Source organism: Astatotilapia calliptera, chromosome 5 (assembly GCF_964374335.1).
Source record: "Astatotilapia calliptera chromosome 5, fAstCal68.1, whole genome shotgun sequence".
Classification (NCBI taxonomy): domain Eukaryota; kingdom Metazoa; phylum Chordata; class Actinopteri; order Cichliformes; family Cichlidae; genus Astatotilapia; species Astatotilapia calliptera.
Genome location: NC_137426.1, coordinates 36337532 through 36354036, shown reverse-complemented (window position 1 = coordinate 36354036; position 16505 = coordinate 36337532). Strand labels below are relative to the sequence as shown.

General features: G+C 41.2%; 1 protein-coding gene across 1 annotated transcript in view; it reads left to right on the top strand.

Moving 5' to 3' along the window:
• Nucleotides 1-16505, top strand: part of LOC113023039 (copine-9-like) — a 193359-nt gene that overhangs the window by 120187 nt on the left and 56667 nt on the right. The window contains exons 8-11 of the mRNA XM_080302167.1: nucleotides 3690-3753; nucleotides 7317-7420; nucleotides 8067-8171; nucleotides 12874-12915. Of these exons, the coding sequence (XP_080158293.1) occupies nucleotides 3690-3753; nucleotides 7317-7420; nucleotides 8067-8171; nucleotides 12874-12915 (315 nt within the window). The remainder of the gene's footprint in view (nucleotides 1-3689; nucleotides 3754-7316; nucleotides 7421-8066; nucleotides 8172-12873; nucleotides 12916-16505) is intronic.

Below are 16505 nucleotides of genomic sequence, written 5' to 3'. Positions count from 1 at the left end.
AATCCACGCTGCCGCCTGTTCTGTTTTTCATTCTTTTCCCCTCAACTTTCATATCATTGTTGTTGGAGTATTTTGTTTAATGTCAAAAATGTCCTTGCATAAAACAAAATGAGAAGGCTTTTGTGTGCAATTTTACATGACTGTGTTACTGTAGAGTAATTGTGATTGTGTTTGTGTTATCTTGTCTAACATATGTGGGAGTGGGAAACCCACATTAGGCAGTGAAAAACTGAAGTGGTTGGATGACAAAAAATATGTTGGAAAAGGCCTGCTGAGACCCCTCCCCACCTTAAAACACACACACACACACCCACGCCCTGATGTCGTCCACATTTAACTTATTTTCTTCATCTGTGTTGTAGTTACCTGTTTTGTCCTGCCATGCACAGGCTTCTGTGACGTTACTGCAGTTTAACTACAGCTAGGCTGTATCAGCAGCAGGAATGTGAATAGGAGGTTCTGTGACAGTCGAGAGAGGCTCAAGGTATCTTCAATATCCCACATGACCTTGCAAATTCATTATCAGAACTGCTCACAGACACTCATGTATCACTGATAGCTTTCTTTGTTTAAGTGAGAGGGCCAGCAGAGAAAACCAAACTGAGATGAAATTGTCAGAAGTGTTGGAATTAATACTTGTTTCAAGCCAAATCTTTGAGTTTTACCTGCCCTCATGCAGCTACGGTTACGTGACTGGGTTCATAAACGAACCAGCAGAAGGGACAATGGACTAAATGAAGCAAAATCAGTTTAAGGTCACAGAAAACAGTCTCTCAAGGATAATATATTCTTTGTTTGTGTGGAATCTTCCGACTATCCCTCCTGCATAATGTAGTGTGCATGTGTAGCGGTGTGTTGGTGCCTGTGTACATTGTCACAGTTGTTTATGGCAACATCCTTGAATCTCAGCTGGCGTTTTAATCACAGTGCAGCATCAGACAGAAGCGCAGCTTTGAGTGGATGGAACGAATCGCTGTGTCACACTGTGAGGTGGAGTGTGACCTGCAACCACAGGGAATTATCAAGAGGATGATAAAGGTTTCCCCACTTCTCTATCTGGCTTCAACTTGTCTTGAAAAACTTTTAATTATCTGCTTTTCTTTGTCAGGGTGTAATTTGCTTGCACACAGATCTCAGATATTTCAGACTAGGACCAGGAGAATTATGGGCCCCAAACTAGACAGGTGTGGTTTCATGATGTCTCTATAATTAAGACGGTGTGCATCTATGCACAAAATAAGATGATCTCAAATTGAGCGGCCTGATGATATTACACTTTCTTGAAGACGTTTCATCCGAGAAGCTTCTTCAGTTCTAAGAGCAATTGGTGGAGAATCCCAGATTTTAAGCCCTTAGGGAGTATCCCTAAGAGGGTCATGGACCCCCTATTGATCCTCTGCCTAATAACAGGAGCCAAGGTGTGAAAACGGGTGTTTCAGGTAAACCCACTGTGAGACCTTGTCACACCCTATCATGTGATTCACTGAGGTCAAATGACCCAGGATGTAAGTGGGTGTTAAGGCGCTGGGAAGAGTCTCAAAACGGGATTATAGATGGAAGACAGTTGGTGTCGTAAACCACCACCTCTGTTAACTGGGTTGATAAGAATGATATGAGAAATCTGAAAGAGATAAGCAACCGCTTCAATATGGTCCATTTAACTGAAAAACCAAGGAAACAAGCAAATACACGCTTGAATAATTATTTTTATTTGTATTTGTATTTGTATTCTATTTTTATCTTATTGTATATTTATTTTATTTTATTCTACTGTATATAGTATTTTATTTTATTCTATTCTGTACAGTTGTGTACTGTATTTATTCTTATTGTATTCTAATTTTTGCCTCATAACTTTTGCACTGTCCACTTCCTGCTGTGACAAAACAAATTTCCCACGTGTGGGACTAATAAAGGTTATCTTATCTTATCTTATTTACTGATGCAGTAAACTGCTCAGCATTTCATGACATAGTCCCAAAACCCAATACTTAAATCTGTCAAGAGGCTTGAAGGAGCTAGGTTGCACTGAAAGTGATGATGTTACAATAAATAGTCAGACACCCTCTATTCCTAAATTAAAGATGTTATGTTATTCAGAATCAGATGTGGCCGCTATTATAGACAAATTTTTAAAAAATCTAAAGTTAAAGATGTGTATGGTTTGAATATTTATTTTAGAAATGCTCACAAAGATTCTTTGATGTTTCCAATAACACATATGATTAATCTATCACTCAGGTTTCCATGATGTTCCAACAACATGGAACTCCAATTTACAAACTGGGGAATAAATCAGATCTTAAAAATGACCTATGAGTATATACTAATATCCTGAAAACATGGTTGTTAGTTGGAGGCAGATAGATTGTAAGTATAGTAAATTCATGAAAAAGCAACAACAAAGCATCACTTCCAGCAGTTTGCAACAGGGCACAAGCAGAGAAAAGGGCACAGAGCCTTTGCTCTAGCAGGTGATTTCTCTCTGTGAGAAATGACTTCACATTTCATTTTCTAATCTTAATGAAATTTTAATACAATTGCCGAGATTGTTTTGTAATTCATCACTGAATGAAAAGTGCTCTTTCCTCTGAGACAAATTCGATGACAGGTTGACTTCTGATTGGAAACAATCATGGTGACGTGCCTCCTGAGCCTCCAGAATTCCTCTTTTATCCTCTCCTATATCTGACAATGATAACTTGTAGGAATCAGCTCCTGGGCCAGTAAACAGCTGCTGAGATTAATCACTGTGATGGAAAGTTACTGGCACTAAAAATTTAGCATAGGCTGAAATTGGGAAGTAGTCAGATTTTCCCAGAGAACAGTAAACTATAGCTTGATCTGAATGATCCATACTTAGGCTACGTTCACACTGCAGGCGAAAGCGCATCAAATCCGATTTTTTGACCCTATGCGACCCATATCCGATCATGCTATGACAGTGTGAACGGCGCAAATCCGATATTTTCAAATCCGATCTGGGTCACTTTCGTATGTGGTACTGAATCCGATACATATCCGATGTTTTAGAAAGCGACTGCTGTTTGAACGGTCAAGTCGCATTAAATCCACCTTTTACGTCACCGACACAAGACTGAAGCCAATTATCAGCGCCAGAGAAGCGCCCGAGAAGACATCGCGAACGCTTCCTGGCCATCCAGTGTAGATGTCAGTGAAACTGTTGGGAAGACAACGTAAACATTTTATTTGTACTGTATAATCTGCAGATTCTGACAGAAATCTACAGCTATCCTTTGAAGCACCGCTCCTCTCTTAAACGGCAATAAGGATCATTATTAGGTTATTTACATTATTATGTAAATAACAAAATAACTTAAAGCAAAAATTGGGAAACGTGAAGACCGAAGTCTTTATATTAACGGCCATCAGTCAAACAATACTGTTGCTCTGGGTCTAAACAGAGCGCGTTGTGTGTGACATCTTCTTTTGCGCATGCGGGCCGCTTTGAGCGTTCACACTAGAGAGCGTTTGCTGTCGCATTTTATTTGTAGTGTGAACGAGCAGACAAAAAAATCGGATTTGATCAAAAAATCGGAATTGAGCATTAAGACCTGCAGTGTGAACGTAGCCTAAGTTTTAAGTATTATTCTTTTATTGTCAGCCACAAATCTTTTTTTAAATACTTGTTGTCCTGTATCTTACACTTTTCTCTCTCACTTTCTTAGTGGTATTCCTGGGAAGAAGTGTGGAACCATCATCTTCACCGCTGAGGAGCTGAGTAACTGCAGAGTTAGTATCAGCTTAGATGAACCTTGTGATACAAACAGTAAGAGGAGTTAGAAAGTTAAGCATGGCAGCCCGACCTCATGATGGCCACAGTCTGTGTTTCCATTTGTTAACCAAGTAAATTTAAATTACCTGGATATTGAATGACCATTTAAAGGACTTCAGGATAATTTTGTAATTTGCATCATACTCTCAGTGTGATGAGAAGAGCTGCTCATGAATTATAAATCCTTATTTTACACTTTGTTTTTTATATCCATGTTGAAGAAGATCAGATTACTGTTATGTATATATGTAATCAGGTTTGACCTTCTTTGCTTCACTATCAGACTCGTGGTGGTGGTGACAGCTCAAGAGTCCTTGAGAACTCTGAGAGCCCTGTTGGATTTATTGTTCAAATGTTTGTCTCTGAGCAACAATCTATCTTCTATACATTTCAATTAACGGTCAACCCAGTACTGCAATACCTTTTGCACCAGAACCTCATTCTTTCTTTCTTAAAGAAACAAAACAAATTGGTAGAAATACAGTGGGGCAAAAAAGTATTTAGTCAGCCACCGATTGTGCAAGTTCCCCCACTTAAAATGATGACAGAGGTCAGTAATTTGCACCAGAGGTACACTTCAACTGTGAGAGACAGAATGTGAAAGAAAAATCCATGAATCCACATGGTAGGATTTGTAAAGAATTTATTCGTAAATCAGGGTGGAAAATAAGTATTTGGTCAATAACAAAAATACAACTCAATACTTTGTAACATAACCTTTGTTGGCAATAACAGAGGTCAAACGTTTACTATAGGTCTTTACCAGGTTTGCACACACAGTAGCTGGTATTTTGGCCCATTCCTCCATGCAGATCTTCTCGAGAGCAGTGATGTTTTGGGGCTGTCGCCGAGCAACACGGACTTTCAACTCCCGCCACAGATTTTCTATGGGGTTGAGGTCTGGAGACTGGCTAGGCCACTCCAGGACTTTCAAATGCTTCTTACGGAGCCACTCCTTTGTTGCCCGGGCGGTGTGTTTTGGATCATTGTCATGTTGGAAGACCCAGCCTCGTTTCATCTTCAAAGTTCTCACTGATGGAAGGAGGTTTTGGCTCAAAATCTCATGATACATGGCCCCATTCATTCTGTCCTTAACACGGATCAGTCGTCCTGTCCCCTTGGCAGAAAAACAGCCCCATAGCATGATGTTTCCACCCCCATGCTTCACAGTAGGTATGGTGTTCTTGGGATGCAACTCAGTATTCTTCTTCCTCCAAACACAACGAGTTGAGTTTATACCAAAAAGTTCTACTTTGGTTTCATCTGACCACATGACATTCTCCCAATCCTCTGCTGTATCATCCATGTGCTCTCTGGCAAACTTCAGACGGGCCTGGACATGCACTGGCTTCAGCAGCGGAACACGTCTGGCACTGTGGGATTTGATTCCCTGCCGTTGTAGTGTGTTACTGATGGTGACCTTTGTTACTTTGGTCCCAGCTCTCTGCAGGTCATTCACCAGGTCCCCCCGTGTGGTTCTGGGATCTTTGCTCACCGTTCTCATGATCATTTTGACCCCACGGGATGAGATCTTGCGTGGAGCCCCAGATCGAGGGAGATTATCAGTGGTCTTGTATGTCTTCCATTTTCTGATGATTGCTCCCACAGTTGATTTTTTCACACCAAGCTGCTTGCCTATTGTAGATTCACTCTTCCCAGTCTGGTGCAGGTCTACAATACTTTTCCTGGTGTCCTTCGAAAGCTCTTTGGTCTTGGCCATGGCGGAGTTTGGAGTCTGACTGTTTGAGGCTGTGGACAGGTGTCTTTTATACAGATGATGAGTTCAAACAGGTGCCATTCATACAGGTAACGAGTGGGGGACAGAAAAGCTTCTTACAGGGGACGTTACAGGTCTGTGAGAGCCAGAGATTTTCCTTGTTTGAGGTGACCAAATACTTATTTGCCACCCTAATTTACGAATAAATTCTTTACAAATCCTACCATGTGAATTCATGGAATTTTTTTTCACATTCTCTCTCTCACAGTTGAAGTGTACCTCTGGTGCAAATTACTGACCTCTGTCATCATTTTAAGTGGGGGAACTTGCACAATCGGTGGCTGACTTTTTTGCCCCACTGTATTCCAGCCATTCACAGAAGTAGGCCCATGCCCAGAACCCAAGGACCAATGGGATTTTCAATCTCTGGATCATATCTTTGCTGAAGATGAAGCAGAGACACAAAACAGCATATGGATGACCATCTTTCTGAGGATCCCAAAAGGTGGATTCTGTTCCTCTGGACGTAGTGTTTTCAGTGGAAGAAACATTTCGTCACTCATCCAAGTGACTTCTTGAGTCTCAGCTGACTGCAGGTCTCCCCAACCTTATAAACAGTACATTTGCAGAATGACTGAAACCAGCACCACTGAATGAACAATGGGCTGGGAGGTCAGTTCCTTGATCATTAATTCTCATGACGATTGATCAACTACCACTTATCAAAGCCCACTGATCGAAGCTCATTGATCAAAGATCACTGATCAATGGAAAGAAAGCTCCACCCGATCCAGGATTGAAGGACAACTGTTGCCTAAGTGAAAACCCTTATGTGTCAGGACTATCGGAACAGTTGAGAAGCATTTTTTCTAAACATTTCTAAACTATTTGTGTCGGGTGGCTTTTAAACCACCCGACACAAATAGAGTAATATAGTGTACGCTGATGATTTATACACCAGGGAAACCAAACAACCTCTAGCAAAGCTGATGGTACGATGAAGAATTCGTCAGGCGAGGACTCCGCAGTCTATTTACACCTCCAGGCCAGTGGACACTCTTTCAATCATGAGGATGTACACATCGAGCGGGGAGTCAAGGAGGTCATTTACGTGAAAAGGGAAAGACCATCTCTGAATCGAGGAGGGGGCCTAAGGGTATATCTTTCACCATCTTACAATGCTGTGATTGCAGCCATTCCCCAACTCTCTGTCAAGACCATTGGACTGGTCTTCACAGACAAGACTGGTGTGATAGACCCCAGCCTGTATCTTGTGCTCAGAGCTTGTTGATGTGCTGTCTTCAGCACTGACCATGGCTCAGGGGTTTGGGAAGTGCACCTGTAACCGGAAGGTCGCCGGTTTGATCCCCTACCGCCTACCTGTCTTGGCCAGAGGGGCCAATGGTACAATATGGCAGCCTCGCTTCTGTCAGTCTGCCCCAGGGCAGCTGTGGCTACAACTGTAGCTGCCTCCACCAGTGTGTGAATGTGAGAGTGAATGAATAGTGGTATTGTAAAGTGCTTTGAGTGCCTTGAAAAGCGCTATATAAATGCAATCCATTATTATTATTATTAAATGTTAAATGGCTCTGTGTTATATCCTGTTGCCACTAGGTAAAGTTCTTGTTGGGTTTGAGTCATGTGCTCAATAGACTTTTTGTCTACGGATATTACAGTTTGCTAGACAACATCCTCTTTTAAGTACTTATTGTCAAATTATGTTCAAAAATTCACAAGTTCATTCTTAAAAAATAAACTTGAAGATAGACCGGATCCTGAAAGAAACTGTTCTTGTTTTCCTAGGACATAGCCACTATGCAGTTTTGTGCAAACAAGCTGGATAAAAAGGATTTCTTTGGCAAGTCTGATCCTTTCCTTGTCTTCTACCGGAGCAACGAGGATGGCACGTGAGTGTTTTGTTTGGAATGTATGAATTGTTAGAGAAACTGTATATCCTCTGATATGCAGTCAATCTGTTAGCTGTCCATCTAAAGAAAAGCGCTGCTCCTCTGTTCCAGTTCTGGCCTTATTACTGCCGGTGAGTAAAAAAAAACGCTAACACATTTGTCTTTTGGATCCAGTCCCATGAGGAGAGTGAAAGGTACTAACTCTTCAGAAGGAAGAAGTGGTTATAGATTTTCTCTACACTGAAGTAGAATGTTTTAATTTGTACTTCGTTTAAGTTTTAAGTATTTCAAAAATATAGTTCAGGATGAAAACTTTCTGTTTACTCTGGACTGTTTCTGGTGTCTAATGTTACATTTCATTTAGATGATGAGTAATAATAATAATAATAATAATAAATTTTATTTATGAGCGCCTTTCAAGTCACCCAAGGACACTTTACAATAGGATAAAACACTTAGTAACACTTAGTAGCATGAAGCCTTACCAAATGTCATTATTTAACCAGGGATATGTGGTATCCAGGGACACATTTTGTTCACTATTTCCTGTCAATCCTAGAGCCCACCAACTTGTGTTTCATGATAAAAAAAAAACTCCCCCCTCCTGACATTTCATTTATGTTGAGATGTCTCCTTTTGTTTGCAGGTTTACGATCTGCCACAAGACTGAGGTGATCAAAAACAACCTAAACCCTGTCTGGCAGTCATTTACTATTCCTGTTCGAGCACTTTGTAATGGAGACTATGACAGGTGAGAGAACAGTGCACTGATTACTTTCTTATTTTAAATCATTATGCTATCGAATATAAAGGTTTATATTGAGCTAACACAGGGTCAGCTACTGCAAAAAAATAAATAAATAAAAAAAATAAAGACAAAAACCCGACAGCTACTACTTCAAATTTAATTTCCTACTAATTTGTAGTCAGACAAAAGAGCTCTCACCTCTTTAATATATGTCTTTACCAGTGTTGGTCAAGTTACTTGAAAATAATAATTAGTTACTAATTACTGATTACTGCTCCAAAAAGTAATCCCATTACTTTACCGATTACTTATTTTCAAAAGTAATTGGTTACTTTATTACGGTACTTTTTAAAAACATGATGCACAACCTGAATAAGTAATAAAGCAACAGATCTTTCAGCCCAGTTCAATTTTTTCTGCATAATCCATCATATAAAAGTGAAGCAAATGAAAAAGTCTGTTTTGAAAATTTTTTTTATTAGTTTTAATCTTTAGTTTCATGCACATTGCATCAAGCAAAAATTAAATTATATGCAGCAGTCTCTGACTGGAAGAAATGTGTTTAACATTTAAACCTTTTCTGCAGATTCCAGCTTATAAAATTAAAAAAAAAAGTTTTGTGTTTACACTTTTTCAAATAGATGCAAGTAAAACACACCAAAAAATTTATAAAATCAAAGATTGAGCAGCACTAAGTCCTGTCTCTTAAATCTGTTGTCACCTGTTTAGCAGGAGTGGGGCGGGTGGAGGTTTGCCCGGTGCCACAGCGTTCATGTCAGTGGGAGGATCCGGGGGTTTCTCTGTGAATGTCACATTCCCGTGGCAGCGTGCTCGGAGCTCGCTCAGAAGTTTAATTTTTTGCTGTAGAAAGACGTTTTCTTCCCACGCAGAGTGAACAGCAGACGCTAATGTTTTTGTAATTTTTTACGGAATCAAACTCAAAGTAATGTGAGTACTTCCAAGCTTTAAACGCTGCACGGTCGTACTCTCTCCTGCTCTCCATATTATGCATTGTTGATCTGCACATGTCTGTTGCTGTGCAGGCTAATTTGTCACAGACGTTTGCCACCTACACTATGTCTAGGTCACAGTCTGCTAGTCAGAATTTGGTTATATCATGGAAATTTGATGCAGCTACAGAGTGTCAATGCTAGTTTTGCTTTCCTTGTGTCTTTGTCAAGTCTTTCCAGCTGTGTTTCCTGTGTGTTTCCATTCTCCCTAATCACCCTCGTGTGCGTATATATTTTGTCTGTTTTCTCTTTGTCTCTTATCAGGACATCTGCTTCTCTTGTCCATGTTTCCAGGTTCCATGTCCAAGTTAATTCATCCAGTTTAGTTCTGTTAGTTAAGCCTCAGTTCCTGTTTTGCCTCTTGCTAGTATTTTCATTCAGCTTTTAATAAACGGCTCATGTTTTGTTAAAACCCACTACTGCCTGTACATGTATGCATTTGGGTCCTTATCCTCTTTCCTCACTGTCTGCTGCCATAGTCTCATGACATACTGTGCTTTATTGGACAACCAGCGTCCCTAACCTTAAACCCATAGAGGTATTGTCAGGAGGAAGATAAGAAAAAACCCAACCTAGAAATATAGATGAGCTGAAGGAGGGTGAAGGAGCCCCAACCAAGTTCTCATTACATTTTCGACTGTAGAAGTTCCATGACTTCATCCATGAAAAGCATAGAACATCTGAAGGTTCACTTGTACTCATCAGGACTTCAGACTTATGCAGAAACATCATCTTCTTTCTTAAACTGGGTCTGTCTTCAAATTGAAGATTTGAGGTTTGTCTTTCCATATTCATACTGAATCCTGTATAAAGCTGAACTCTGTGGTGGTCAGAATAATGCCAGCAGTCGGCCGTGAACTCAGTGTCAGGCCAGTGCTGGTGTTATTGAGACTAATGCAGAAGTAATAAGCAGCAAACACACACGCACAGTATGTACATCTAAGCCTAAATCAACCGACAAATAAGGGATTACTAAGGATTTTCCCTTAGACAGTAGTTGTCTTTCTTCGCACCTGAAGTGAATGTCCAGTTGGGATAACCACATTTACTCAGGGCCTTCTTAATAGGATATTCTTCTGCTTCCATGGCTGCTGTATCTGTGGGGATGCCTCTCATCATCCACTGGAGCACAAAGTGTCTGTCATCACCAGACTCTTAATAGAGCAGATTCAGTGCTGTGGTGAGTTTTAAAACAAGATTGGAACACTTCTAGAATTTCATATTCATACAGGAGGGACTTAAATTGAGAGTAGACAAAATTTTAAAGGAGTTTAGGCAACAAAGGTAGCTTGGAGACAGGCTCGACAAAAAAAGGTTAAGAAAAGGGTTGCACAATAGCATCTTTAAAAAATTTGGCACCACACTAGAGGTCAGACTACTGTTAATAATGGCTAGGATGAATGTGTGGGGGGTATATGTGTGATGCTAAATTTTGAGTCCTCTATTAGAGGCCTGGAATTTTGAGGGTTCTTCGCAGTATCTTAGGTGTACCTAGGACTGTGTTCTTCTGCACAGAGACCTCTTATACACTCGGATTCTGCTGGAGCTGCTCTTCCAGTATCAGGGTTACAACTCCTTATGTTCCTGTTACCACCAGGACTGCTTTGGACTTTACTTTCCACATCTGCTCCAGTTGTTCCTTCTCTATTTTCTTGTCCTCCTTCCTGATGTTGCTGTCTGTTGGGTTTGCCATATCTATCACAATTTTTTGTCTTCTGCTCCTTGTCACCCACTGCTACAGGGGTGTCAAACTCCAGGCCTCAAGGGCCGGTGTCCTGCAGGTTTTAGATGTGTCCTTGATCCAGCACAGCTTATTTAAATGGCTAAATTACCTCCTCAACATGCCTTGAGGTTCTCCAGAGGCCTGGTAAGGAACTAATCATGTGATTCAGGTGTGTTGACCCAGGGTGAGATCTAAAGACTGCAGGACACCGGCCCTAGAGGCGTGGAGTTCGACACCCCTGCACTACTGTCTGGTTAGTTTGCCAGCAGCTGCTTGTCTGTCTGGAACTTTTGGTGCCATAGGACCTTGTTGTTCTCCACCTCCTTTGGTGGTGTCTTGTATTGGGTATTTGGGACTTCTAGTCCATATATACTATCTCAGCCACTTGGTTAAGCCTCTCAGTGTATACTGTTCTTTACATCTTATGTTCTGCTACTATATGGTGGATAGTCTCTAGGGCACCTTTGGACGGACTTGTTGGCTTTGGTATATTCCTGCCTCTATGGCTGGTGCTTAGGGCCTGTTATTGGGCTGCCATGATCAGACATAATACATTTTTAAATGGACTAACAATGAGGGGGAGTTGTTGCTACGAGTAACACAAAAGTACAAAGCTGCAAAAGCGAGTGAGAATTAAAGAATTTAAAGAAAAGCTATCTGGAGCGCGTACAAACTGATATTCATCTTTTTTAGGGCAGTCAAAACAACCGCTGTATAATGTACTCTGCTATCTTTGTTTATTTGGTCACATGACTGCGTCACATGACTAAAATACGTCATCGTTTTAGAAAGTCTACGTTTTCGTGTGTCCACACTGCAACGGAACAGCTGCGTTTTGAAATGTATGCGTTTTCGAGAGCGTTTTCAAAACGCTGCCTTTTTCCTTGAGGAAAGCGCCGTCTCAGTGTGGACGGGAGGTCAAAACGGAGAGAAAACGATGCGTTTTCAAACAACAATGCATTAGTGTGAACGTAGCCTAAATAAACTCCTATCAGCAAGGATATCATCTGATTGTTGGGGCTTTGTCTCAAATCTTGTAGGGTCTTTACTGTACAAACTAAAGCAGGTTGAGCGGACTATTGTTGAGATTGGGTGCTGTTTGTTTAGACACTAAAGCTGGTGGGCCTAAACCTCACATCAGGAGGTTCTTTAAATACGAGGAGTATGTGTATCAGAAAACCAGGGCACAGAGACTGAGTAGGTCTAATCAAAGAAAGTTTATTCCCTGAGGAAGAAAGCATGCATAAATACTTTTTACACTAAAAATCCCACAATAAAATTGTCCAAAAAACGCAATACAAATATCAAAGTAAAATCATGCAAATAAAATCCAAACTACACTCAAGAATAAACACTAAAATAACAATAAATCCGACTATAAAACAAATACAAGTTTCTGCTGTGTAACATATAAATTTATTGAATTTAATTACATTTAATTACTTCTTACACAGTAGCTGTTTAAGTCACAGAAAACTGGACCTGCATCTCACACAGGCAATCAACCTGTACAGGAAAAGAACAAGAAGTAACAAGAGTCACTCCACCTCATACTCTAAAGCACAGCGCACGGTCACATGGATGATCGCACGACTGAAAGAATCTGAGTCATAGCACCGACTTTAAGGAAGAAGGCCTACAATGTTTTTTAAAGTTGTCTTATTTCAAATATATAATCCATTATACGTATTATTTTTTCCATTATTTTCATTATTGAATGAATTTTTATATATTATATAATTATATAATTTTTGACATTGGTAAGCTGTATAACTTTAGGGTCACCATTATTTTAATTGATTTCATAATGTGAAACATCCTTTGAAGAAAAGTTAACTTACTCAACTTTCTGATGGTCTCTCCCTATTGGCTTCCTGCCATTTCACTTTCTCACCCTCACACTCCCTCTTATCTTCTGTAAATCTCACCTATGTCTATCTCACCTTGGCTTCCTTGTCTCACCTCCCTCCAGGACAGTCAAGGTGGACGTTTACGACTGGGACAGGGATGGGAGGTAAGCGCTCTCACTCTGTGTGACTCTCCTTTTCCTTGCTTTAATTTTCAGCTCCACACGGAGTCTCTGAAATGTCACACATTATTCTTTCTGACCCAAGGCATTTTATTAGAACAAGTGAAGAGCTCCACCTGCTTGGCACACACTGGGCAATGAATGAAATCTTGTGAGTGAAAGGTTGCAGCTAAGTGGTTAGGAGGTCAGGTTATACATGGCTTCTACGTCTCATCACAGATGCTGGCTACTGTAGGAGCCCTCATACATGTGGGGCTTAATTTGCAGATATCTTGTGGGGGTTTTCAGGCTGTCTGACCTCATGTTGCTGTTCCACAAATTTTACTCTGAAAATAAATTTTCAGTCTTTTCTCTATGTTCTATCTTCTGTCTCTCTTTTCACTTTTTGTGAGAAAAAAGGAAACCTGAAGGAAATGTTTGTCTTGCAGAATTCATCAGGCTGTAATTCTGATGCATTTTTACTCAGTTTCCCTTTTAGGCTTTGACACAGTATTCTGTTTTGTCAAAATAGAAACATAACAATGACAAATGTATACGCATAATACATTTTTGGATAAAATATCTCTATCGACCAATGACGTGTCATTGTGACAGGGACAAAGAAAGGGAATCCTTTGAGGCTAGACACTTTTTCAAAATTAAAACAGACTAACGAGCTACACATCACAAAAGTTAGAGCCATTAGAGGATCTGAGTGCTCTGTTGGGGCTATACACGTCGAGAAAGTCTGTTAGGTAACTGGGCGCCATTTTTAAAAGTATACAAAAGGATTTTAAATATGATACGGTATTTAACAGGGAGCCAGTGTAGATTGGCTAGAACAGGGGTGATGTGATCATGCCTTCTGGTGCCAGTTAAGAGGCGTGTTGTGGCATTTTGAACTAATTGCAAACGCTGGAGGAGAGAGAATTGGAGGCCCATGCACAGAGAATTGCAACAGTCTAGTCTCGAAGTAATAAAGGCATGGATAAGCTGTCCAAGGTCTTTATGTGGAATATAGGGCCTTGCCTTGGAGATTTAGCGTAGCTGGTAAAAACTCGTTTTCACAACTGAGGACACTTGTTTGTCTAATTTGAATCTTTGTGATCTAAAGCACAGGACAGCAAGGTTTAAAAGGTAAATATAGCCTAGTTAAATTAAATATCTACAGTTAATTTAATTCAGAGCAGCACAGTGGTGCGGTAGTTAGGGCTGTTGCCTCACAGCAAGAAGGTCCTGAGTTTGACTCATCTGGCCAGGTCTTTCTGTGTGGAATTTGCATGTTCTGCCTGTGTTTGTGGGAGTTCTCTCCACTTCCTCCCACAGTCCAAAGACATGCAGTTAGTGGGATTAGATTGACTGGTGATTCTAAATTGCCCATAGGTATGAATGGCTGTCTTTCTCAATGTGTTAGCCCTGTGTCAGATTAGTGACCTGTCCAGGGTGTACCCCGCCTCTCGCCTTTTGGTATCTGGGATAGTTTAATGTGTGAGAAATACCACATCATAGAAGCTGAAAAGGATACACTTCTCCTTAAATTAGTGCAACTTAATTGCAACTATTTTGTATAAGTTTGTAATACAAGACAACAAAAGGAAGATCCATGCAATCCTTCACATTGGTTAAAGGGAACCCCGGCTATTAAGACATCTTTGCGCTAAAATATGTACTGTGCTTTCAATAACACATATGTGGTACTAAAATACGCCAAATGTTTTCCTTAAGCACCATCCATCCATCCATTCGCTTCCGCTTGTCCTTTTTCAGGGTTGCGGGGGGCGCTGGAGCCTATCCCAGCTGTCATGGGGCGAGAGGCAAGGTACACCCTGGACAGGTTGCCAGTCTGTCGCAGGGCCAACACACAGAGACAGACAACCGTTCGTGTTCACATTCACTCCCGCTTTCACGCCTATTTAGTTCTCAATGCACTCTGGGTAGTGACGTCATACGGTTGCACCGCATCCAGTTCACAGTTAGCAGTGCACTGGAAATGGCTTCTGTTCAGCCTTTCCAGTTTGAACCAGAGCAAACCGAGAGAGAGAATGAAAATAGTCAACCAGCACTTAGTTTAGATGAAGATGAAAACAATCCGTCACATGAGGACGAGAGAGTCAGGTAAAACTACTGGTGTCTATGCGGCTACTGTAAAGCACCAAAACTTTTTGAAGCCGTATGTCTTAATCCAGATGTTCTTTGGGCAGCCCTTGTTAGCCTCCATGACCGGTATCCGGTCTTTAAGTGATAACGTGATGAATCCTGCGTCTGGGTCCAAAGTATTCTGCACTTAATAAGACTGATGTGTTTTAACATGTTTTGCTTTTGTATCTTGTTATTTAATATCAACAAGCCCCTAAAAACAGTCAGTGATCACTATCGGCTTCTCATGGTTTTTATTACCGCTAATTATTTTAAAACACAGTTTTTAAACCCTTAAAATGTAACTACAGCCCAGCCCATGCAGCAGCAGTATATTAATGACTAACTAATCTCGGTGGTTCTCCTGACTGACGTTTGGTCCGTTTACAGAATCCTGCCATGCGATTGCATTTGCCCCTAACCATCGGGAGCCCTCACATTAACTTTTATCGAGTGGAAAAAAAGTCCTCCATTCATTAGTGGACCTTTGTTGTTGCCACTAGCTCTGTGCCAATTTTGGGCGCCGATTTTCTTTGTGCCCACGGACTGGTGGTCGATGTCGCTAACAGACGCTTATTCGATGCTCTGTCCTTTTCTTTAATACACTGTTTCACTCGAGCCATCGAGCCCCTGAATTGAGCTAATTTTGTGACTTCAGGGAATGTTTTTCAGTGTTTGCTCTTGGAGTTTCCTTCACTGACTGTTCCTAATTTCATGAACATGGCTACGAAGCACGGGGTTGAACATTATACCCCGACGGTCGGTCCCCCGGTGTTCGCACGCGTGCGCCTCCTCAACCCCGCAAAACCCTCCGTCGTTCGGGAAGAGTTTGCCGCTATGGAGCATCTCGAGCCTGTAAGGGCTGGCTAAGTGACGCTCATGTCAGGAGGGGCTAGTGCCTCCCTATATAATAGGCTGACATAGCGTCAGATGTCATTCAAAAACCTCTTCTCACTTCTCACAGAAGCCTGTAAGACAACTGTGCTATTGGGTGGTAAAGCTAAACTGTCCACAGATTCGAGTGAACAACTCGGTCACCGGGCGCTTTGTTCCCAGCATTTCAGTTGTCCACTAGCATACAAGCAGTAGCAATACTGTTCTGTAGCTAGTGCTGGTGTCAAGTAGCAATACTTTCACCCTGGGAAGTAGCAATATTTTCCCAAAGCGATGTAGCAACACTTTGCTAATAAAGGTACCACTAGCTTCACCATGAGGTAGCAATACCCTTCGGCACTAGCGGTTTTACACATTAGGTAGCAATACCTGCAGAAAAGTAGCACTACTTTTCACCCCATGCTAGCTGAGAAATAGCAATATTCTCCACACTCAGTGTTGGTCTCGCTAATGTGCACAACCCTCTAGCTAACCATGGCTACGACTGACAACGAAGTTGCGAAACTTTGTCCTTGCGGCAAGAGGATTTCTGCCTGGGATACACACCCGTGTGTGCAGCATGCCTA